At 53.8% G+C, this 20977-nt stretch overlaps 1 protein-coding gene and 1 long non-coding RNA gene across 3 annotated transcripts; both read left to right on the top strand.

Moving 5' to 3' along the window:
• Nucleotides 1-1170: 1170 nt before the first annotated feature.
• Nucleotides 1171-5007, top strand: FOXA2 (forkhead box A2). 2 transcript variants are annotated; one of them, XM_015856685.3, is made up of 4 exons: nucleotides 1171-1218; nucleotides 1587-1679; nucleotides 2360-2429; nucleotides 3031-5007. In XM_015856685.3, exons 3-4 carry the CDS (start codon nucleotides 2361-2363, stop codon nucleotides 4276-4278), a joined length of 1317 nt encoding a protein of 438 aa, XP_015712171.2. In that variant the 5' UTR covers nucleotides 1171-1218; nucleotides 1587-1679; nucleotide 2360; the 3' UTR covers nucleotides 4279-5007. The 2 variants fall into 2 exon arrangements, with proteins under 2 accessions (XP_015712171.2, XP_015712170.2); XM_015856684.3 differs by lacking the exons at nucleotides 1171-1218; nucleotides 1587-1679 and having other exon boundaries at nucleotides 1893-2429.
• A 3297-nt stretch (nucleotides 5008-8304) lies between these two features.
• Nucleotides 8305-8802, top strand: LOC146761238 (uncharacterized). The gene is made up of 2 exons (XR_014943778.1): nucleotides 8305-8461; nucleotides 8624-8802. It is a non-coding gene; the product is annotated as an uncharacterized LOC146761238 (long non-coding RNA).
• The last annotated feature ends 12175 nt before the right edge of the window (nucleotides 8803-20977 follow it).

Genomic DNA, 20977 nt, shown 5'->3' with positions numbered 1-20977 from the left:
TATGATAATTATCAGTAGAAGAGAGATAATTACTCTGTTTGTTGTCAAGAATAAGGTACAGTTGTAATAGGGAGAGGTGAAAGGGGGGTGATTTTTTATTCTCCTTTGCAGATAAATGCCTTCTCCCAGCAAGAAGAGCAGGAGATGTGCTTGTCACCAGCAGTGGAGGTGGCCCAGAATGGTGGCAGATACTGCCCATGGTGGCCCAGCCACTGTCTCTTGCCTCCAGGAAGGGAACACCAGCTCTTCCAGGCATGGCTCCCAATGCAAATAGAAACGTAATTTAAAAATTAAATTTAAAATAAATATTACTTAAATATTAAAGAGAAGAAGTCATTTTTTAAATGGCCGCCGCATTTCTCTGGAGCCCAAGTGGGTCTGTTTAAACAAGAAGAGGCTGAACATTTTCAATTTCGATCATCTGGGGTATTTAAAAAGATGTTTCTCTACAAGGCAAGACTATCTTCTTCACTGCTTCCTTCCCTCTTCTCTTAAGGTGTTGATTTTATTGGGCTGCCCAAGGGTAGCGGCATCACAGTTTGACTAGTGAAATAAGGGATGGGATGTGGAAGACCCCACGGGATGCCAACGGGGCTCACATTTAGGACCACACGGTGCTGGTGCAGCGGGAAGACTCGGCCTTACCCATCACATACGATCGCTGGTGATGCTCCCAAGTGATGCACTGGAGGGTGACCTCCGCCGTCGGGGGGACCCCCGGGGGACAGGCGGGGTGCCCCTCCACCCCCGGCCCTCCGGTACCGGGGACAGCAGGCGACAGGGGGCGCCGCGCCACCGCTCTTAGACCTCGGGACAGCCCTGCCCGGCCTCCCACCCCTCCACCCCACCCCCCCTTTTTTGGGGGCAAATCCCCCTTTTCCCGGCGCGTCCCCGCCCTGAGGGCAGCTCCCCTGGGGTCTCTCCCTTCTCCTCCAGCCAGCCCTCATCTCCCCTAAATATGGGCGGGAGGAGGCGGGCTGCTTCTATCCCCGCAGCTATCGCGATAGGAGCCAGTTTCGTTTGGAGACGGCTCCCGAAGGCGTTGGGGCGAAGGGAAAAGCCCTCCGGCGAAGCCCCCCGGCTGTTGGGCTTGTGTTAATGTTTAAAAGCTCCCGTTAACCTCGCCAAGCTGTGCTGGGGTTAATGCCGGGAGAGAACCCAAATAAATAACCGAGGGAAAAGGTCGGTGCCGCGCCGCCCCGCCTGGCGCCCGGGCAGGTAGGTACAGGGCGCACGGCACGGGGAGGGCGGCAGCTCCGTGTCCCCCACTGGGCGGGGGGGGAGGCAACACTGCGGGGCCGGGAGGTGTCGGACACCCCAGGGGGCTGCGCTTCCTCCCTGGAAGGAGGGAAGGAGAGAAGGAAGGAGGGAGGGACGGAGACAGCCGCTCCCCGACGGCTACACTCGAGCAGCGTCCGTGGATCCGTCCGTGGGTGCGGAGCGACGCTTCCCCGACGGCGCCCATCGGGCCCCGCTCTGGCTGCGTGTTCCCCGACGGCGCTGAGCCCGGCCCCGCCGCGCTCCCCTCTCCCAGCTCCCGCCTTCCCCTGCCCTTCCTGTTTGTTTTAGTTACGAAATTGTTGTAGGTACCTGAGGCAGAGCCGCGGGAAGGCATGAGGCAGAGCCGGGCCACGGCCGGGAGGAAGGTGGCCTGAGGCTGAGCAGCCGCGGGGAGAAAGGTGAGTGTGGCTCGGGGGGCTGCGGCCGTCGGAGGGGGATCGGGGCACCGCTCTGTTTGGGCTTTGCGAGGGGACACCTTCCATCGGAGTGCGGCTGGAATGGGGGTCCCGTAGGAGCCCTCCCGTTGCGGGGGGGTGCGGGGGGAGACGCGGGGTGGTTCCGGGAGTCGCTCCGGGGTGCGGGTCGGGAGCCGCGGAGCAGCCGCTCCCGCCTAGGTGTGAGCTGATTATTCAAATGGGCAGCCGAGGACCTGGGGATTGGAGGCTCGCCTGGCCGCTCCGTGCTATATCACTCGGGCACCCACGTCACTGCAGCACTTGTACTCCTCTTCCTCCCTCCTCCTCTTCTTCCTCCCTCCTCCCTCCTCCCTCCTCCTCCTCCTCCTCCTCCTCCTCCTCCGGCTCCTCCATCGCCTCCGGGCGACTCTTCACCGCGAAGCTCTGCGGAAACCCACCCAAGGAGCGGCGGAGAAAAAAACCCCGGCCCCGGCGGTGCCCCCTCCCTTCCTCCCTCCCTCCTCTTCCTCCTCCTCCAGCGGCTCCGACGGAGGGAGCGCGGCAGAGGGGAGGGAGGGCTGGCGAATTTTTTTTTTTTGGGGGGGGGGGATTGCTCTCTCTCTCTCTGCGTCGTCGTTTGTTGTGTCTGTTAAATTTTAAACTGCCATGCACTCCACTTCCAGTATGCTGGGAGCGGTGAAAATGGAAGGCCATGAGCACACGGACTGGAGCAACTACTACGGGGAGCCCGAGGTAAGGGGGGGGGGGGGATGTTGGGAGCCGGACGGCCCGATCCCCGCGCCGGGATACTGGGGGGAAACCTCAACTTTGTCGCTAAATATTCTCGAGGCGCTGAACTGCGGCTGGGGGACAGCGGGGGCGATGGGGGCAGCGGGGCCGCCCCCCCCAACCCCCCGGGAGAGAGCGGGGCTGCCGGGCAGAGAGTCGCGTTTTTTCCTTTCCCCCTACCCTCCCCCCCACCCCCCACCCGAGGTATTTTTCTCTCTTTGCTCGGGATTGTCTCTTTTCCTCCAGCTTGGATCCTCTGAGCTCGGTGAGATCCCGACTTTTTCAATATCTAAATTTGGGCTTTTTTCTTTCTTTCTTTTCTTTCTTTCTGTTTTTTTTTTCTTTTTTTTTCTTTTTCTTTTTTCTTTTTTTTTTTTTTTCCGTTAATGAGCGATTCAACACCCCCCATCTCCCGCCGATGCCCCCCGGGGGTTTAACCCTTCCCACCCCGCAGCTCCAGAGCTTCAGGAACTCCCTTGGGCTGGGCTGGGGGTGCCTTACTTGGGAACTGCTTTCATTTCCAATCCCCCCAAATCTCCCTTCTCTTTCTCGTTTGTCTATGCAGAGCTACTCCTCGGTGAGCAACATGAACGCGGGGCTGGGCATGAACAGCATGAACACGTACATGACCATGTCGGCCATGAGCACCACAGCCAACATGACAGCAGCCACCTCCATGAACATGTCCTACGCCAACACGGGCATGAGCCCTTCACTCGCCGGCATGTCCCCAGGTGCGGGGGCCATGGCCGGCATGGGCTCGGCTGGCGTGGCAGGGATGGGTGCCCACCTGAGCCCCAGCATGAGCCCCATGGGAGGCCAAGCGGGCTCTATGAACGCCCTGGCCCCTTACACCAACATGAATTCTATGAGCCCCATCTATGGGCAATCCAACCTCAACCGCTCACGGGACCCCAAGACGTACCGGCGGAGCTACACTCACGCCAAGCCCCCTTACTCCTACATCTCGCTCATCACCATGGCCATCCAGCAGTCACCCAACAAGATGCTGACACTGAGCGAGATCTACCAGTGGATCATGGACCTCTTCCCCTTCTACCGCCAGAACCAACAGCGCTGGCAGAACAGCATCCGCCACTCACTTTCCTTCAACGACTGCTTCCTCAAGGTGCCCCGCTCCCCAGATAAGCCAGGCAAAGGCTCCTTCTGGACGCTGCACCCCGACTCGGGCAACATGTTTGAAAACGGCTGCTACCTGCGGCGCCAGAAACGCTTCAAGTGTGAGAAGCAGCTGGCAACCAAGGACGGCGGTGGGGGCAAGAAGGGGCCGGGGCAGCCCCCCAGCCAACCCCTAGGGGAGGGCAGCTCCTCGGGGGGCTCCGAGGGCTCAGCGGGTGCTGAGTCACCAGCGAGCGCCTCACCGTGCCGGGACCACAAGCGCGCCCTGGCCGAGCTGAAGGGTGCGGCGGCAGGGCCGAGCCCCGGGGAGCCATCAGCGGCCTCTCCAGCACAGCACCTGCTGGCCCCGCCGCACGCCGGGCTTCCCCATGACGCCCACCTCAAGCCCGAGCACCACTACGCCTTCAACCACCCCTTCTCCATCAACAACCTGATGTCGTCCTCCGAGCAGCAGCACCACCACCACCCTCACCACCACCACCACCCCTCGCACAAAATGGACCTCAAGGCCTACGAGCAGGTGATGCACTACTCGGGCTACGCCTCACCCGTGCCCGCCAGCCTGGCCATGGGGCCGGTAACGAACAAAAACCCATTGGAGTCCTCCCCTTTGGCCGGAGAGACTTCTTACTACCAAGGTGTGTATTCCCGGCCCATCATGAACTCCTCCTAAAGGCAAAGGGGGAAAAACCCCCTCACCCCGCGCGATCCCCCTAGCAGCGCGATGGACTGTGAGCACTGCTGAGCACGGTACCTACCCATATAGCTATCTATCTACTTTTGTTTTGTTCCTTGCTGGCTCCAGGTGGTTGCATCCACTTGGGGAGCAGTGGGCGCACCTCGTGTGCCACCCCTAACCCTAACCCTGCAGTCCCCTCGGTTTGCCTTGCGGGGTGGTTCGGTTTGGTGGGAGGGGGGTGTAAGGGAGAGGGGTTTTTCCTCTTGGGGCTGGTTTCTTATTTTTTTCGTTGTCGTCGTTGCAAGGAGGTGGAAATATATCTATTTTTTTGGTGTGGAAGTGATGAGGAAAAGGGGAGGAAAAAGAAATAACCAAACCCCAAGCAGACAAAAACGGACGCAAAGAAAATGAAGCCCTCGTTCGGTGGGAAACCCAATACGAGTTTGGGATCTGAGGATGGGAAGCCTTGTAAAATTGTACAAAGGGGAAGGGGAAAAAAAAAAAAAAGAAAGAAAAAAAGGAAAAAAAAAATACAACAAACCAAGTCAGGATAGATTGTTGTAATTGAAACAAACGCTTGATGTTACCGGGAGAGTAAACTACTTGGATCTGATTAATTTATCGTTTCTGTATGCTTTATTTATGGCTTATAAATGTGTATACTGGTAGCGACTAGCCAGGTTGCCACAGAACTCTATTAAAGTGTTATTGGCGGTTTTTTTCCCCCTGCATCTCTGTTCTGCCGGGATTCGCCCTCCTCTCCCCGGCCGTGCGGCCCCGACGGTGCGGCCGTGCCTCTCCCGGCCCCTTTTCTGCCCTCGGAAGGACTGGCCGAAGCGCACCCAGCTCGGGGGGGGAGGGGGGGGGACTCGGGGGGGGTCAACGATGAAAAGCCGTCCCGGGAGGGGTGTACGCTTTGAGATTAAACCGTGGGCATCAGGATGCGCGGCCGCGCTCGCTCTGCCGTCGGGGACCAAAGCGCACGTCTGGGGCCGCTAAAAGAGAGTAGTCTGAACGGTGTTAACGATGAGGGTCGGGAGGACGGCCCTGCCGGGAGCGGTACGTCCAAAGAAGCGCTGCTTCTTTCTGCCCTAAAGCCCTCCCGTCCGCTCGCAGCCCCACCGCCGGGCAGCGGCAGCTATCCGAGAGCGGTGTTGTCATTTCTTCCCCTCTTTCCGTGCCCGTTTTCACAACCACTTGTTGTTTTTCCCACGCATTTACAGCCGTCGGAGATGTTACTTTCCTAAATAACATTCAAATCCTTCTTAAAATTCCGCTTTGTCCACGGGTAGAGAAAAGGGAACAGGGAAAGGGGGAGGTGAACGAGGGGGGGGGGAGGGAAGAGGGAAAAAAAAAAAAAGAAAGAAAAAACAATGAAAAAAAAAACCCTCCCAAAAACAAACCGGGGATCCAGGCAGCAATCTGTCTGTCTCTATACGGCAAGGACACACACGTTGTGAAGCGAGGCGTGCAATGTGTTTCATTAGCACATAAAAGGCTCCCGCGGGGACGGAGCAAGCACGGGCGCGGGGTGACAGCGCTTTGGGGAAGGAGGCGGTAGCGGCCGGTCCGGAGCGGGCATCAACGGTGGCACTCGGGGCATTCAGCTCTCGGTCAATTCAATTGTCGCTTTTTATATTGTTTTCCTCAGGCTTCTTTAATTCGCTGCGATTTAATGGTTGAGTTTCCCTCCCGCTGCCCGTCGAAATGCGAGGGTGTATGAGAGGGAGAAGGGAGAAATACAAAGGGCCGCTCACTCTCTTTCCATCTCTCCCTTTGCACCCCATCACCTTTCTACTCCCCCCCCCCGCACACACGCAAACCCCGCACAGCCCAACCCGTCCTCCTACAAGTGCATTCTGCCGCTGCCGGTTTAAGCAACCGTGAGCTGTGAATAAACAAAGTCAGTAAACAAAAAAGAAAAAGAAAGAAAAAAGGGGGGGCTGGTGGTGGTGGTGGGGGTTGAGGGGGGGGGGGGAGAAATCTAGATCCAAATTCCAGGAGGGTAAACTTTCAACACCACGTCATACTTCAGCAAATTTACACAGATATTATATTGCGTCCCTTTACTTCCACCCCCCCCCCAACCCTCCCTTACGCTTCCACCCCCCCCCCCCCCCGGTTCACTCCCCCCCCCCCCACCTTCCCCCCCCCGCTTCTCCTTTTGAGCCATTGTGCTTAACTGAATTTTATAAAGCTGATCGATATCTTGGTAAAATATTCATTTTTAAACTAGCGGCCAGCGAAATCTTTGCTTTGTGCTAAAGTCAACAGCCGCCCGCTTACGGCTCCCATAAATGCTGGGATGCTCCCGGTTCCCGCAGAGCGGGCGCGGCGGCGCGGGGCGCAGGTAGGTGACACCCGCAGCGCTTCCCCTTCTCCTCCTTCTTTGCGTTTGTCACCTCCGGCTGCGCACCGCTGTCCTCCCACCCCCCCACCCCCCATCACCTCCCCCTCAGGCCCGGCGGGGGGGGGGTGAGAGGGGCGCTGGGCCTCGGGGGGCACCTGGGGGACGGTGGCTCCGTGCCGGTTTTGGGGTGCGCCGTGGAACGGTCCCGTCGCCGTGGGAGCGTCGGGCCGGGAGAAGCCGGGGTTGAGGAGGGGGATTTGGGATCCGAGGGGGATCCCCGTGCGGGAGCGGGTTGGGGACGGGTCGGGGAGCGGGTGCGGCTGGTCGCAGCCCCCCAGCTCGCTGCCGAGGGCTCGAGTCGTTGTGGGACCGTCGGAGAAGGAACGCGTGGGACCCGACTCCCCGCTCCTCGCCTCTGCCCCCCGAGCCGCGCTCTTCTTTCTGCTTTTCTTTCCTTTATTTTGTTGTTGTTGTTGTTTGTTTTCCTTTCCCTTTTTCTTCCCCCTCCCCCCCCCACTTTCTATGCGTTATTCCGTTGTTCTCCCCTGCTCCGCGGCGCTTTTTCGTTCCTCTCTCCCAGCGGCATTTCTCCCGTGTCCGTGTCACGGGGAAGCGCGGCTGCCGACACCCCAGGCAGTCCGCCATCCCCGCGTGGGCAAGAACCGAAGGGAAAAAGACCCCATCCTCATTTTCTCGTTGGCAACACGGCGAAAAAGGGGAAAACGGGCATTTAACGGGGCAGGGGCTCGGCCGCTGGACACGAAAACGAGTGGCATCGCCCACGTGGGGACTTGGGAAGGAGACGTCTCCTGAGGCCCACGGAGACCGGGAGCGGTCTGTGCACGCGTGTCCCCGTCCCCTTGCCAGGTCCCGGCTCCCGACCGAGCTGGTGCCCGGCACTTTACGGGCTCTCGGGGACAGCACTCGCCAATGACCTGTCACTGAACTCGTGTCACCGTGCGGGGAGGGGACACGCGTGGGAACGACCCGGGAGCGGCTCATCTCTTTATTCCCGGCCACAGGTAGCCCCAGCCCGGCGGGAGTGGGGCTGCAAGCCGCGACTTTCTTCTACTAGTTATTTGTATTGTATCGCTATTAATTTATATATACAGGTAGATAGTTAGATAGCCACCCGAGCATCCCCAGCCCTCCCAGCCGCATTTCCCCTCTGCTAGCCCCCCAGAAAGAGCAGCGGGTTAAGCTCCGTTTCCACCTTTCATTCCCACCAATAGATTTTATTCTATCTTTTATTATTATTATTATTTCTATTTATTTGAATTTCATTTGCGGGGAGAACGAGCGGCATCCGACCGCCCTGAGGACGGAGCCCCGTACCCGAGCGGCAGAAGGACTCCCCACCCAATCCACCACCGAAGCCGGCGACGAGCGGCCGGTCGGACCAGCAGTCACTGTCACTGTCTCGGATCCTCCCGCTCCCCTCCGGGAGACTTTCCCAGCTTCGCGATCCGAAGGCGAACTCAGCCCCTCATCGGCTCTCCGTGTTGGCCGATGTATTTATTTTTTCCCTACTTCCCCTCCGCTGCGGGGAGGGTTTGGGGGGTTGAGTGTGGGGGGGTGGTGGGGGGTGCAAAGGCACTTCTTTAATTGTCCGGGCCCCTAATGACATGCAGAGATGGCTCAAAGGCAACGGACATCAAAGCGCAAGGGAATGGCAAGTCGGGCAGGAGAGTCCTCTGCTAAAGGGACATCTCCTGCCCCAAACCGCCCCGAAGGTTTCTGCTGCCGAGCGGTGCGGGCAGGCGGCCCCGGCAGGATTGTATGCAAAAGCGGCCGGTGGGGATCCTAAAAAAAACCGGACAGCTCAGGGTGAGATGAGTCTAATTATTGCTGGTTCTAAAAAGAGCTGGAACACCCAAGTAGGGCTTAACTCGTCTCCTGGGAAACTGATGGAGACCTATTTTACAAGCTGTAATTCTGCTTTAGACTATTGCAGGCTAAAGGCAGTTGACACTATCCTCTTTCTTCTAGAAATAGTCCTAATCCTATATTTCGGCCGGGGAAAGTCCGCTTCTGCTCCACACTAGATTAATCCAGAAACCACATAAAACCAGGTAGGGAAGAGGATGGAAAAGGGGAGGAGGAAAACCGTTCAAAGTTTGTTACCTCTGCCCTGCCTAACCTTCAAAAGAGTAAATAGCGAAGGATGATGCAGAGTCTGCCGGCTCCTTATTTACGGGACAGCTAAAAACGGGGCTTTGGGTGTCGGCCGGAGAGGATTGGGGTTGATTTTTTTTCTCTCTCTCTGCGGTCGTCTTTCAGAGAAATATTTCTCCTCTCCGACGGAACCTGGGCAAGGGGGGTGGCTCTGGGCTAGAGGAATCTGTTCCCTATTTCTTTTTATTGGGGGAAGGAAAAAACAAACCGACACAAGAGAAAATAATAAAATAGGGTGCCCCGAGTTTTCTCGCAGCCCCGGTCGGGATGATTTTTTTCCTATTAAATGGCCACGCGTGGAAAATGAGACGGTTCTGAGACGGGGAGGGCCAGGAGAATGGGGTGGTTTCCCCTCTCGGGTGGGGGATATGGGGAACAGAAGGGGGACTCGACACCCAGTGTGACACAAAATCCGGCCCTAAGTAAAAGGACGGGAGGCACAGGGATGCGAATCGGGACGGAAGGATGGGGAAAAGCCGCAGCCAGCGTGGGGTGCGGCTCCGGGGTGGTGGATGAATGGATGGGTGGAGAGGTGGATGGAAGGATGGACGGAGGAAGGGAAGGAGGGGTGGCTGTTACATTTGCAGGTGCAGCTGGGTGTAAAATTGAATAATAATAATAATAATTAATAATAATAATAATAATAATAAAGAAAAAAAAACACCCAACCCTAAACATATGAGACGAGATCCTGGAGGTCCCGCCTCAGCCCGGCTGGCCGTTCTCCCACGCGTGCCCGCTGCAGGAGTGTGGGCCGGGGGGCTGCATCCCGCCTGGGGCAGCGCGGGGCAGCGAACGGAGCAGGCAGCGCTAATGTCATTGGGAGACCCTTTTCTTTTTCACGCTTTCCTTTTGTGTCTCTCTTATTATCCGTTGTTCTTTTATTTCTTCCTTTCCCCCTTCTTTTTCCCCTTTCTTCTCCTTTCTTTCATTTTCTTTCCCCTCTTTCTCTCTCCTTTTTCTCCCCTATTTCTTTTCCTCACTTTTCCTTTCATCCCCTCTTTCCTCCTCCCCCCCCCCCTTCTCCCCCTCCATTGCTTCCATTTCTCACTCTTCTTTCCTATTTCTTTTTTAATTCCCCTCCTTTCCCCCAAACTTTTCCCCCTTTCTCTTCTCCTTTTTCCCTCCCCATTTTTTACCCTTCCACTCTCAACTCCGACCGCAGCCCCCTATGCCTGTCAGGTCAGGGTCCGGGTGGAGCAGCCGGGGGAGTCTGGCAACTTGCAGGTAGCCCCGGGGATGGGCAAGGACGGGGGACACCCCGTCTCACTCCTTCCTACCAGGGCCGGGTGTTCAGATCGCCTTCCTGCTTTCACCCAAAAGGGCCCTGCTCTTTGCAGGCGGCAAGAAAGCCCTCGACGTGCGATTTACCTTAATTATTTCTGCAGCCGGAGCCTTACTGCTGCCAGCAATCTGCCCGCACTGTCAGTGCAAGAACAACTCGGGCAGGACTGAATTCCGACAGGTTTTTCACTCACACCTTTACACAAGCAATACAAAGATCGAGGCTCTCCTTTGCCTGGCTGGAAAGCAATAGATACTCCAGTGCCAAGCGGTGATTCCCCTTCTCACCCCAGTGCCCAGCAGGGGTTTTCCTTCCCACCCCACCACCGACAGCACCAACGCTGAAGGAAGCTGGGGACCCTGAGTTACTCTGCAGCCTTCTGCATAGCGGGGAAGCAGCCGGTGGTGTGTGCGCTTGCACTCACCTTCACCGCCCTTTCTTTATTTTAATAACAGCACAGGGGATCAGTGTCAAGGACAGACGGGGCCAACCTCTGAGCTGTGCTGAGTGTGCTGCTGCCTTGTGTGCGTCCCTTATGAAACCCCAGATCCCCATCTCTGATTGCCTCTTTGTGTCTGTACTTGTGCGCAATACCTGCGTTACGCTTCAGTAGACTCGGGAACGGGCAGAAGTGCTATCTCTGCCTCGAGGATATTCGAGAAGATGCTTCTCCAGGATGGATCCTTTTAGGAAGGAAAGAAATCGTTAGAGAACACGTCGGGAAAACTGAAGAACAAACGAATTTGTGGAGCTTTCTGGGGGATGCACATTAATTCCATCCTAAGGGTGAACACTCATCCTACCCTGCAGGACCCCGGCAATTGCCATCCAGCACTGAGCCATGCTGTGGTGCTCTGATCCTCCAACACATCCTTTCCTTTACTGCAAAATTACAGGCTGGAGATGGGGGGGCTGAAAACAGCAGCTCTGCTTCAGAGAGGCAGTGGGATGGGGCAGAAGGTGAGGTTGATTTTGCAAGGGATTGCCAGGACTTTCTGTTCCCTCTGGGTCCAATCTGAGGCATCGTTAGCAAACTAATAAACTGGCTGCAGATGTCGAGCCAACAGCAGGGCACATTCCTCAGGAGCATCCCTGCAAACTCTTGGGTTTGGGAAGTGATCAGCTCATCCCTGTGTTTCTCTTTGTGCCCTTTGCCACTCTCTGCACCACTTCTTCCCCCCCCCCGCCCCTGCCCCCCCTTGAATTTTAGGAGAGAAGAAGAAAAGATAGAAACAGGAAACAAACCTTCCTCCAATCATTTCCTTTTCTAGTTTATTTATTATCTTTATGCTGCAGTGGATGGTGCTCTGTGTCCTTATTGTTTTACTTAGAGAATAGAAGTATTTGTGCCAGTCACAGCTCTGCCAGCACAGGGGTGGCTCTGGCAATCGGCAAACACCAATGCCATACCCATACCCCACTGACCCCATCAGATCCCACAAGGCTGAATGGTGTGGGTATTGCTGCAGCGACGTGATAGGAGGCAAGTGCTGCCCTGCATGGGGCCAGATCTGGGTCCTTTGAGGCAGGAATACATCAGGGCTGGAGTTTCATTAGGAATAGGAATCCACCGTGCCCAGGTGGGGTTGCAGCTGTTAAAGTACCTCTTAATCTTTCCTATATCTTGCCAACGAGGTAAAAACATGAAAGGGGATCCTGGTTATTCACCTCATCCTGAAGGGAGAAAAGAAAGGGATCCCCAAGGCTGGGAGGGCTGCTCTACCCCAAAGCCCATCTCCAGGCAGAGGGCAGAGGGAGAGACAGTGTGCTCGCTTCTTTCTGGCTCAAGCTCTGCTTTTTGTGCTGCCCCAGGTACCGGCCCCAGCGCATCCCCTGCCATAGCAGCGCTCCTCCTGCACGGAGCAGCACATTTCCCTCGAGTTACTTATTAACCACCGTTCATTTGACAGGATCGATATTTCAAGCTAGGGAGTAAACACTTAAGAAGTAATGCTCCTCTCTGCTCTCTTTTTTCCTCGGCAAAATGATTTATCTTATAAAATGCATCTGCCTGGCAGGGAGGCTGGAGCCCCGTGGCTTTTATCCTCGGGATATGCAAAGCGCATTTATTTCGTCTTTTATCTCTCATATTGCGCGTTGATCCCATACATATAGATTGATTTTGTCCAGGTAGATAATGAAAAGTCAAGTGGAAAATTTACACAAAGGCACTCAGGATCTCCACTTTCTATTGGTATATAAATTGGTTTATTACTTCATTCCCTTAAACAGCGACTTTCACGCTGGGGAACACTTTAAAATATATCATGTTTAAACACAGAACCGTTTACCTTCCGTGTGGTTTCTCTTTTTCCATCGGTAATTTCCTCGCCACTTTTGCTAATTACCGAAGATATTTGTGTTTAAACAAGGGCCCCACCAGCAGCAATCCATCTCCCTGCTCCTCCTGCTCCCAGCGTCAAACCAACCCCTACCAAAGCTCCCGGTGCTGGGCATGGGGATGGGTGACAAAGCCTGGCAGCGGGCTCTAATTCCCCATAAGCGGCTTTGGCTTCGCCACACCAAGGCAGTGAATGGAGGGCACTGGACGGGAGAGAGCAGCTCAGAACAAAACCGGCAGAAAACGTTATTAATAAACATCTTCTGGACATTTGGTGGCTCATCTAGGCTGCTCCAGCTTAAAGCAATTAATTCAGGATACTGACATAAACTCTCCAGCTCTTTGACAGCTTGGAGCTGAAATAAAAATGCTAGTTCTCCAGGGAAAAGGAGAGGATAGTTGGCTCTTTTCTGGACTGTTTGCTTATAGGCCCAGAGAGCAATCTTCCTTGCAGAATGAAATGCAAGGACACAAACAATGTACCGGAGAGAGAATAGAAGATGGGAATGAACAGTTTGAACTATTTGCTCAGCAGAAGGGCAGCCACAATGCTCAACCAATGGCTTTCCCATGCATCAACCGGGCTTCTTAGGCCCTTTTGTTGTTCATCCTCTTCCTCTGACCAGATAAGAGCACAGCTGCACTGCCGTCGACTTAGCCACGCAAATCTGGTGCCGCACGGAGCTGCGTCCCCACGGAGCTCGAGGACAAGGTGACACCGGGCATTGGCACATCCAGCAACCCTCGCATTCAGTGCCACCTCCCTCCAACCAGGCTGCTGTCCCCTGCCCTCCCCTTGCCCCCTTCCTGCCTCCTTTGCCCATTGCCCAGGCAGTGCTTGGCTGCTCCGACCCAAACACCAGCTCCAACGGCGATGCTACACCACTTTGTGCCGCCCCAGGCTGGGATTCGGTGAGCAAGGCTGGAACAAGGTTTGTTTAGCTTGAAAGGGTTTGACGAGGTGAAAAGGCAAAGCGCCGAGGACTAAAGAAAACGCCTGCCTGGCTGAGATCACACGGAGCACTCGTCGTCAAAGAGCACACCTGCAGGAAGCACCGAGTTTAAACACTGCCGTCACAAAAACCTGAGAAACCTCCGGGTATTTCATTGTGGGGTTGTTGGTTTTTTTTTTGTCCCTTTTCCCCCTTCTCCCCTACTGGGTGGTCAGGAGAGCAGGAGGGCTCCCATTGTCTGCAGAGCTGACCCCACGTGTCCCTGCCATGCCAGCACCTGGCCGACACCAAATGCCCCAATCCGGCCGCAATCTCCAGCCCAGCGCCAGGCATCGGGCTGCTTAATGAGACCCTAACGAGGTGCTCAGCCTCGATTTCCAAAACACTGCAACGCAGACAAAGGGAAAGTGCAGTCAGCTCAGAGTAATTTGTGCCGCGCTCCCGGCGAATGAATTTAGGGGAGCAAATATGGTTATGCGGGATTTAAATTAAAGTTGACACTAATGTAAATACGGCAATGCAACCGGCTGTTTAAGAAATGTGATGAGGGTACAGTTTTAATCAGGTCCTTTTAACTCAGGTGGCATTTTAAATCCTCGCCGGTTCAATTGGATAACAGTCCCGGAGGATGTCCTGGAGTGGGATGGTGAGGGATGGTTGTCCCCGGAGCTCACCTGGTGAGCAGTGAGTGAACGCAGAGCTGGATGCTGCCGATGAATGGACCCCCCCCTGCTAAGGGCTGGGTAACAAAGGCATAGGCGGCAGCTAAAAGGGTTGGTAATAAATTCTTGCGGGGTCGGTCAGCGCCTGCCAGATTTCCCCCGGCGCTCTTGAACAATCTGCTTCTAGCCTAAATCATAGAGCCAGGGCTTGGGGAGGAAAAAGGGGAAAAAGCAAAAAGAAAAGAGGAAAGAGCGGAGACCGCCTCACCTACTTCAAAGCCTGAACAGCGCAGAGGTGCTTCACGATAACAATAGCACTGGCTGCAGCTTGGAGGAGCTCCATAACAGGAGCTCTGTAACCTGGCAAGACCCAGAGTTACGGTTACCAGAACAATATTTGGCAAGGGAATTCTCCTGGTTCTTTTTGTCAAAGGGAACATAATGCCATTGGCAGGGACATGGTGCCAGCATGGCACTGCGCCGGGTTCAGGCTGCAGCAGTGTCTGGCTTTTCTGGGTGGGGGGGTTTAATACCTAATAATAATAATTATTATTATTATTATATCACTGACATTCACTTTGGGGAAGAAAGAAACCCTCTCTTGAGGTTTTAAGACATCTGGCCACCTCCATGCATGCAGGATGCCCTTGCTGAGCTCATGTGAAGTTGAGGGTTAAGGTGAGGGGTAGGGTCAGGGCCCCACGTTAACCCAGAGTTTCCCTGGCTCCTGGCCCCACTCTGAGCTGCAGAGCCCTGCCTGTCTCTGCAGGGTATTGCATCTTCTCAAGGCTGTCCTAATCCCCCCGTGTGACTCAGTGCTGTTAAAATACCAATGAGAATAATAAAATGGGTCATAATTAGGTATTCCCCTTAGCTATCCTAGCTACCCAAGGAGGATGGAGTGTGGTGGGGAAGGGAGAGAGGATGCAATGGGCATGGGTAAAGGAGGATCCTTGCAGCTGGTCATTGGGCTGGAGCTAGGATTTGGGGGAAGGATGTGGCTTCTTGCCCAGGTTTTGTTCTGTGGAGGATCCCAGGTGGGGCATCCTACCAACAGCCCCCCCACCAGCCCCTGCCCTTTGCACAGATGCCTATGTCCACAAACCCCCCTAAGCACTTAATGAGCTCTGAGACGCCTATTGTCTTGGTAAAGCTGATTTAAACGGGCGAGGAGTTCAAGGGAGGGCTGTGGGGATGCAGACACCCAGTGACACCAGGCTGCCCAGCCAGCAAACGGGCTCTGCTCCCACATCAGTGTACTGCTGCACTGTATCCAACACCCATCACATCCCAACACACTGCTGGGTGCTGAGCCCAGGCTGTGCTGCAGCTTATTTGCCTTTAGCACAAAGCTGGGACGAAGTCTGCATTGCCCAATGCAGTGCTGGAGTGGGCCTTGGACCCAGCCCTGTGTCAGCAGACCTCCCAGCCCTTCTCTGCTCGCTGACAGCCAGTGTTTTTTTACTCCTTGAGACTGTCAGGAATGTTTTTCATGCAGGAGTGTAGTGCATTCAGCATACTGAAACCGCCTTAATCTCAGCAAGACCAACAAAGATAAGGAATAGCGTTTAAGTTGGCCAAAATTAGCAAATGCATCTGCTGCACAATGCCCCTGTTACCATTAGCTGTGACCGGTGAATGGCACTAGCAAAGTATGCTGGCAATGTTTAACAAACCATCCGTCTTTTACCTGTTCCTACTCAACAGAAACCTTTGTTTGAACCACGGGCCTATTCAGTCCTGCTGCTGTCTGCTTATCAGCAAGATTAATCTCCAAGGTATCACTATATTAATTTTAAAACCTGCTTTTATTACCACGAGCCCTCTGCTGGGGTGGAGAGGAGGTACTTCTGCCCCTGATGGGCAAGCCAGGCTCTGTGTTTGCCAAGCTCCACCGCCACCATGACTCATCCCTGCTACGTGCACCCATGTCACAATGCAAACACATCATGGCAGATCCCTTGCCACAGGCCTCACACTCTTTTTGGGAGGGCATACTTTCCATATCCAACATGCCTCTCACCAAGGAGAGTGGCTTGGTGTAGCATCCCTGTGCCCTTCTGCTGCATCATCCCTGCTGCAGTGCATCTCTGCACATCCCTATTACAGCATCCATGAGAATCCCTGTGCATCCCTGCACATGCCTACTACAATGTCCCTGTGAATCCCTGTGCATCTCTGTGCATCCATATTGCAGCAACCCAGTGCAACCCTGCTGCAACATCCCTGCAAATTAATGCACACCCTGTAGCAGTGTATCCCTGTGCATCCCTTCACATCCCTACTGCAGCATCCCTGTGAATCCCTGTGCATCCCTTCTCATCTCATCCCTGTGCAACACTGCACATCTCTATGTGTCCCTGCTGCAGCACCTCTGCAAATCCCTGCTGCAGAATCCTTTTGCATCGCAGATGCTGCATCCCTCCTGCAGCACCCCTGCACATCTATGTGCAATGTCTGCGTGGTTTGCCCTGGCAGTGTCCCTGCAGCAGCATTCCCGTGTTGCCCAAGCAAAACAAGCTGAGAAGCTGCTCCTGTGGCACACAGGAGTGCAGGGAGAAAAGCTGGTGTGGTTTGCCATCAGGATGGCAGCTGGGGCCAGCACAGGCCCTGAATTCCTGGCTGAGTGCTGTGCACACAGTGCTTATCTTACTCGGCTGTGTTTGTGCAGCAGGAGCCAGCCTGCTCTGTGGGGTGAGGGACACAGCCGAGCACCCTCAGAAGAACACAGGGCATAGGGCAGCCCTAGGATTCAAATATCTCCTGTCTTTATGCACCATGAGCATTCTAAGGGTAAGGAGGGACACAAGGGTCAGGACAGGGCGGTGTGGGATGTGGGAGTGCTTCTCCTCACACCTTACTTGTCCTCCCCAATTTCCCTGCTCCATGCCCTGGAAAAGCCACTGCAAAGCACAGTGTGTGCATCCAGACACCGTGAGGCTGCGGCGGGGCGGTGCAGGCAGGCAGCCTGCTGATCCCCTGAGCCAAGGCTCTGACATGGCTTTTCCATGCCACACGTTCCGGGCGGTGTCTGCATGGCGTGTCCTGGCTCTGCTTGGCAGCCAGCTGCCTCTGGGCAGGCCACGGGCACTGGGACGTGCAGGACTTGAGCTTGAGGAGGGCACCCAGAAAGAAGAGGATTTCCACCCCAGCACGGGAGAAGCGGCCCCTTCCCCTTCCTCTGCCTAAGCTAACTCTTCTGCTATGTCCAATAACAGGCAGTCGGAAACCCTGCCTACACTGGCAGCAGACAGAGGCTACCCTGTTTGGATTCGAGATGGGGATTTCTGTGGCTGAAAGTACCTTTGTTATTTTTCCAGGAAAGCTTCCTTTTTGGCTGGCTTCACCTCTGCATAGGATGCTCACAGCGAACTGACTGCCGTGATGAAGAAGAAAAATATTTAAACAAGCAATTATGAATGAGCTTTGCTTGCTAACTCAGAAAGCAGTTTCCTACGTTTATGTAGAAATGCAAGCGATTTACCTTTCAGGTCCAATCGCTGCCCCGTGAGTTCATTAAGAACACCTCTTAGATTAGATCTTTGTGGCCTGCATGAGCGACTAAAGGGACTAATCCTGGCCTATCTCTGTGTGCAAACTGGGGTCAAATCTTCTTCTGCTTCCCCTTCTGCCTCTTTTCCCAGTCTAAGTTTTATGAGTTTCCTCACCTGGTACTGTAGGGACCTGAGGCAGTGGTGGAGTGACCTTGGCCATTTCTCCAGATGTGGCTCTGGCACATGGGACTACAGTTCCGGGCTCCCTCAATGTCCTTGAGAGCGTTATCTGGGTGAGTCACCAGTAGCCGGCCTCTGAAATCTGTGACATTTACAGCAGTTCCCTCTTTAATCTAAGAGGAGCATGGAGCCAAGTGGCCCAGCCACCATATCTCAGCAACAGTAGACTGAAAATCTAAGGGCTGAATTCAGGTCGGCTGTTAGGAACAATTTATTCCCTGGAAGAGCGGTGATGCAGTGGCACAGCTGCCCAGGGAGTGGTGGGGTCACCATCCATGGTGGTGTCCCAGAGCCGTGGGGATGTGGCACTGAGGGATGGTGGCAGTGGGCACGGTGAGGGTGGGCTGGGATTGGACTCAGTGACCTTTTCCACCTTCATGATTCTATGATTCTATGGTGGTTCTAGGAATAGCTAATTAATTTCACACTGCATCCACTTCCAACCTGCAGGGATGCTGAAGGAAGCCCAGGTTTGTGCAATCTTCTGTGCTGCCTGGCTGCACCTTCCTGCTATGCTGGCAGCATGGGCCAGCTCCAGCCATGTTTTTGTCCCCACACTGCATGAACACAGACAGGAGGTCCCCGCGGTGAGCTCACTGATGCAATTCTGGCAGCATCCAGCCCTGGGAAGGAGGAGTGAAATGTGCTGTCAGTCTCTGCCCGAGTCAAGGGAAAGGTTCAAGCACCTTGAAGTTTGACTGTGATTCTCGTTGAAGCCAGCACAAATCATCTTTGCACAGCAGCTTTATGGGGGCCTGCTGACCTGCCTGGCCTTTATGCTGAGGGATAGGTTTTTCTACTCAATGCTGGCACAAACAACTGCATTTATTGTCCAAGCCAGACAACAGAGCAGCAGTGCCTTACTGCTCTTGGGGAGGATGTTCATTCCCAGTCTCCTTTCCAATCATGCCTTCATACAACTTTTTCCTTAATAGTGCACCGAGAATCATAGAACCATAGATCCATAGAGTCATGGAATCGTAGACCCATAGAATCATAGACCCCAAGAATCATAGATTTATAGACCCATAGAATCATAGGATCATGGCATCGTAGAATCATAGAACCATAGAATCACTGGAATTGGAAGGAGCCTTCATTGGTCACCTAGTCTAATTCCCCTGCAATGACCAGGGAAACCTGGGTGCATAGGGGCAAACAAACTGGGAGTAGAAACATGATGCAGAAAGCACACTGCTGGCAGACAGGACTGGGGGTGAGGAGCGCAGCCTGCATTCCTCCCAGCACATACATTATTCGCTGGGGATTATTTGCTCAACCCCAAAGTGAGCGCATGCATTGACAGCTGCTAGTGGATACAAAGCGTTGCATTGAGAAGCCCAGTATGGAGCACAGGGCTGGGATCTGGAGCTGGGAGCTCTGGGTTTACAGGAGGGGATAAAAGTGCCTGAACTGGGAGTTCCTGGGCATGCGCTGCACCCATGGGTGTTGCTCAGGTGTGCAAACAGGGATGCGTATATGCATATATGCATATATGCATATACATATGCGGGGATGTGCACACACACATAGGCAGGGATATATATGCACGTAGCCGTGGTTAAGGGCAAGTGGGATGAAATCTTCAGGCGGGCCATGAAAAAGGGAGGCGTGAGCCAGGGCACTCATTAGTACCTGGGTATGACTGCCACTGACCTGATGGCAAATATGAAATATCAAAGCGCTTGTCAGCACTCCTGAATGGGACAAAGAAAAGGCGCATTAATGATTAACTCCGTTAAAAGCTCAGGCTTTTTTATTCCCATGGCGCTCGGACTATCTCGCTGCCATGTGACATGCTAGGGCCATTTTCTAGCAGATTGGGGAAAGCTAGTGAGCAAACACAGGTGCTTTAGAGTCAGCAGCGCTGTCAGGGACAACCACAAACAACACCAGCTATGCCTGCCTAAATTAGCTCCTGTGTTTGCCTCCATTTTTGCTTCCTGGAGATTTTACTTTCTAAGTCCAATGTCTTTCGCTCCCGTCTTCAACTATTCACACGCAGTGTTAAAGGGGAGAAAGAAAAGAGAAGAAAAGCGAAAACACACAGAGAGGCTCCTCTTTGAACCAGCCACTGTGCGTGGGGACCACAAGCAGAAAGGCCCGAGTCAACTAATTAAAAGGACTCAGCTCTTTAACTGCAAAAACAAAACACGTTTATTGTGCTCAAGTGGAATTATTTGGGTGATCCTCAGCAAACAACCAGCCCTGCATGCATGCGGTGCTGCTGCTTGCAAGCTCTATTCTGACACCGCAGGTCCCATTGGTGCCACTTGCAAAGGCTGTGTGTGACCTCCCCTCCACAGTGATTCAGTGTGAAGGTCCCTCTAGCGGTATTATTTGTTTTCATTTTTCCCCCTTCTGTGGTGTGAATCGGACAGACTTTCTTTTCCTGTTCAAATATTTATATATGTGTGTTATTGCGTTGTGCTTAAACTCCTTGCAATCACACCAGAGCAATAAAGAACAGACTATCAGCGTGTGGTGATAAAAGGTAGTTGTGAGTAAACAGCAGAAAATGAAATAAAGTTATAAAAAGAAGGTCTGGGATGGTATAAATGTCTACAAATAATCACAATATCAACCTGCTCAGTATTCAAGCAATTAAAGACAGCAGGAGCGAAGCCATGCTGGAGCTGTTCTGAATTTGTGTAGTCCCTGGTCCTCACAAAGTGAACTCTGCAAGCAGTGGGAGATTCTGGAGTTTGAAATCAGCATCTGGATCTTGAACCAAGGACATCCATTGCAGATGCAGCGTGCTTCACTTGGTGGGGTGGGGGGGGATTAAAATCTGTGTGTTTAGCGAGATTACGCTTGAACTGGTCCCAATTTATTTTGCCAAATTGAGCTGCAGCCAATTTCTCTCCCATGCGATGATGAATAAATATCATTAAATAGGAGAAGATGAAGGCGATTGATGCCCTTGTATTAACGGGAACTAACACTGTGCGCTTGAGAATGAAAGGACAAAATTGGAGAGATTTGGATGCAAATCATTCAAATGAGGAGGATTAAGCATGAGGGTATAAGGGGGAATGGGGTCCAGAAAACCAAATGGTCAGAAGTGTAGAGAACTGCTCAGGATTCATTTCCCTTTGACCCATTACTTTTGGCTTACAGGGAGCAAAAATTCCCCTTGTGCAAAACTGTTTGATTCGAGGCTGTTCTAGCACAGGGCTGTCACTTGGATCAT

The sequence above is a fragment of the Coturnix japonica genome, chromosome 3 (assembly GCF_054131305.1).
Source record: "Coturnix japonica strain WE chromosome 3, WE-NBRP24, whole genome shotgun sequence".
NCBI lineage: Eukaryota > Metazoa > Chordata > Aves > Galliformes > Phasianidae > Coturnix > Coturnix japonica.
The sequence above is the reverse complement of the archived record's forward strand: the minus strand, read 5'-3'. Positions and strand labels throughout refer to the sequence as shown.

Excerpts from the sequence above, each read along its gene's own strand:
- FOXA2 (XM_015856684.3), top strand. The coding sequence starts at position 2,343 with ATGCACTCCACTTCCAGTATGCTGGGAGCGGTGAAAATGGAAGGCCAT. Across the intron at positions 2,430-3,030 it reads ACTACTACGGGGAGCCCGAG|AGCTACTCCTCGGTGAGCAA; the intron begins GTAAGGGGGGGG and ends TTGTCTATGCAG.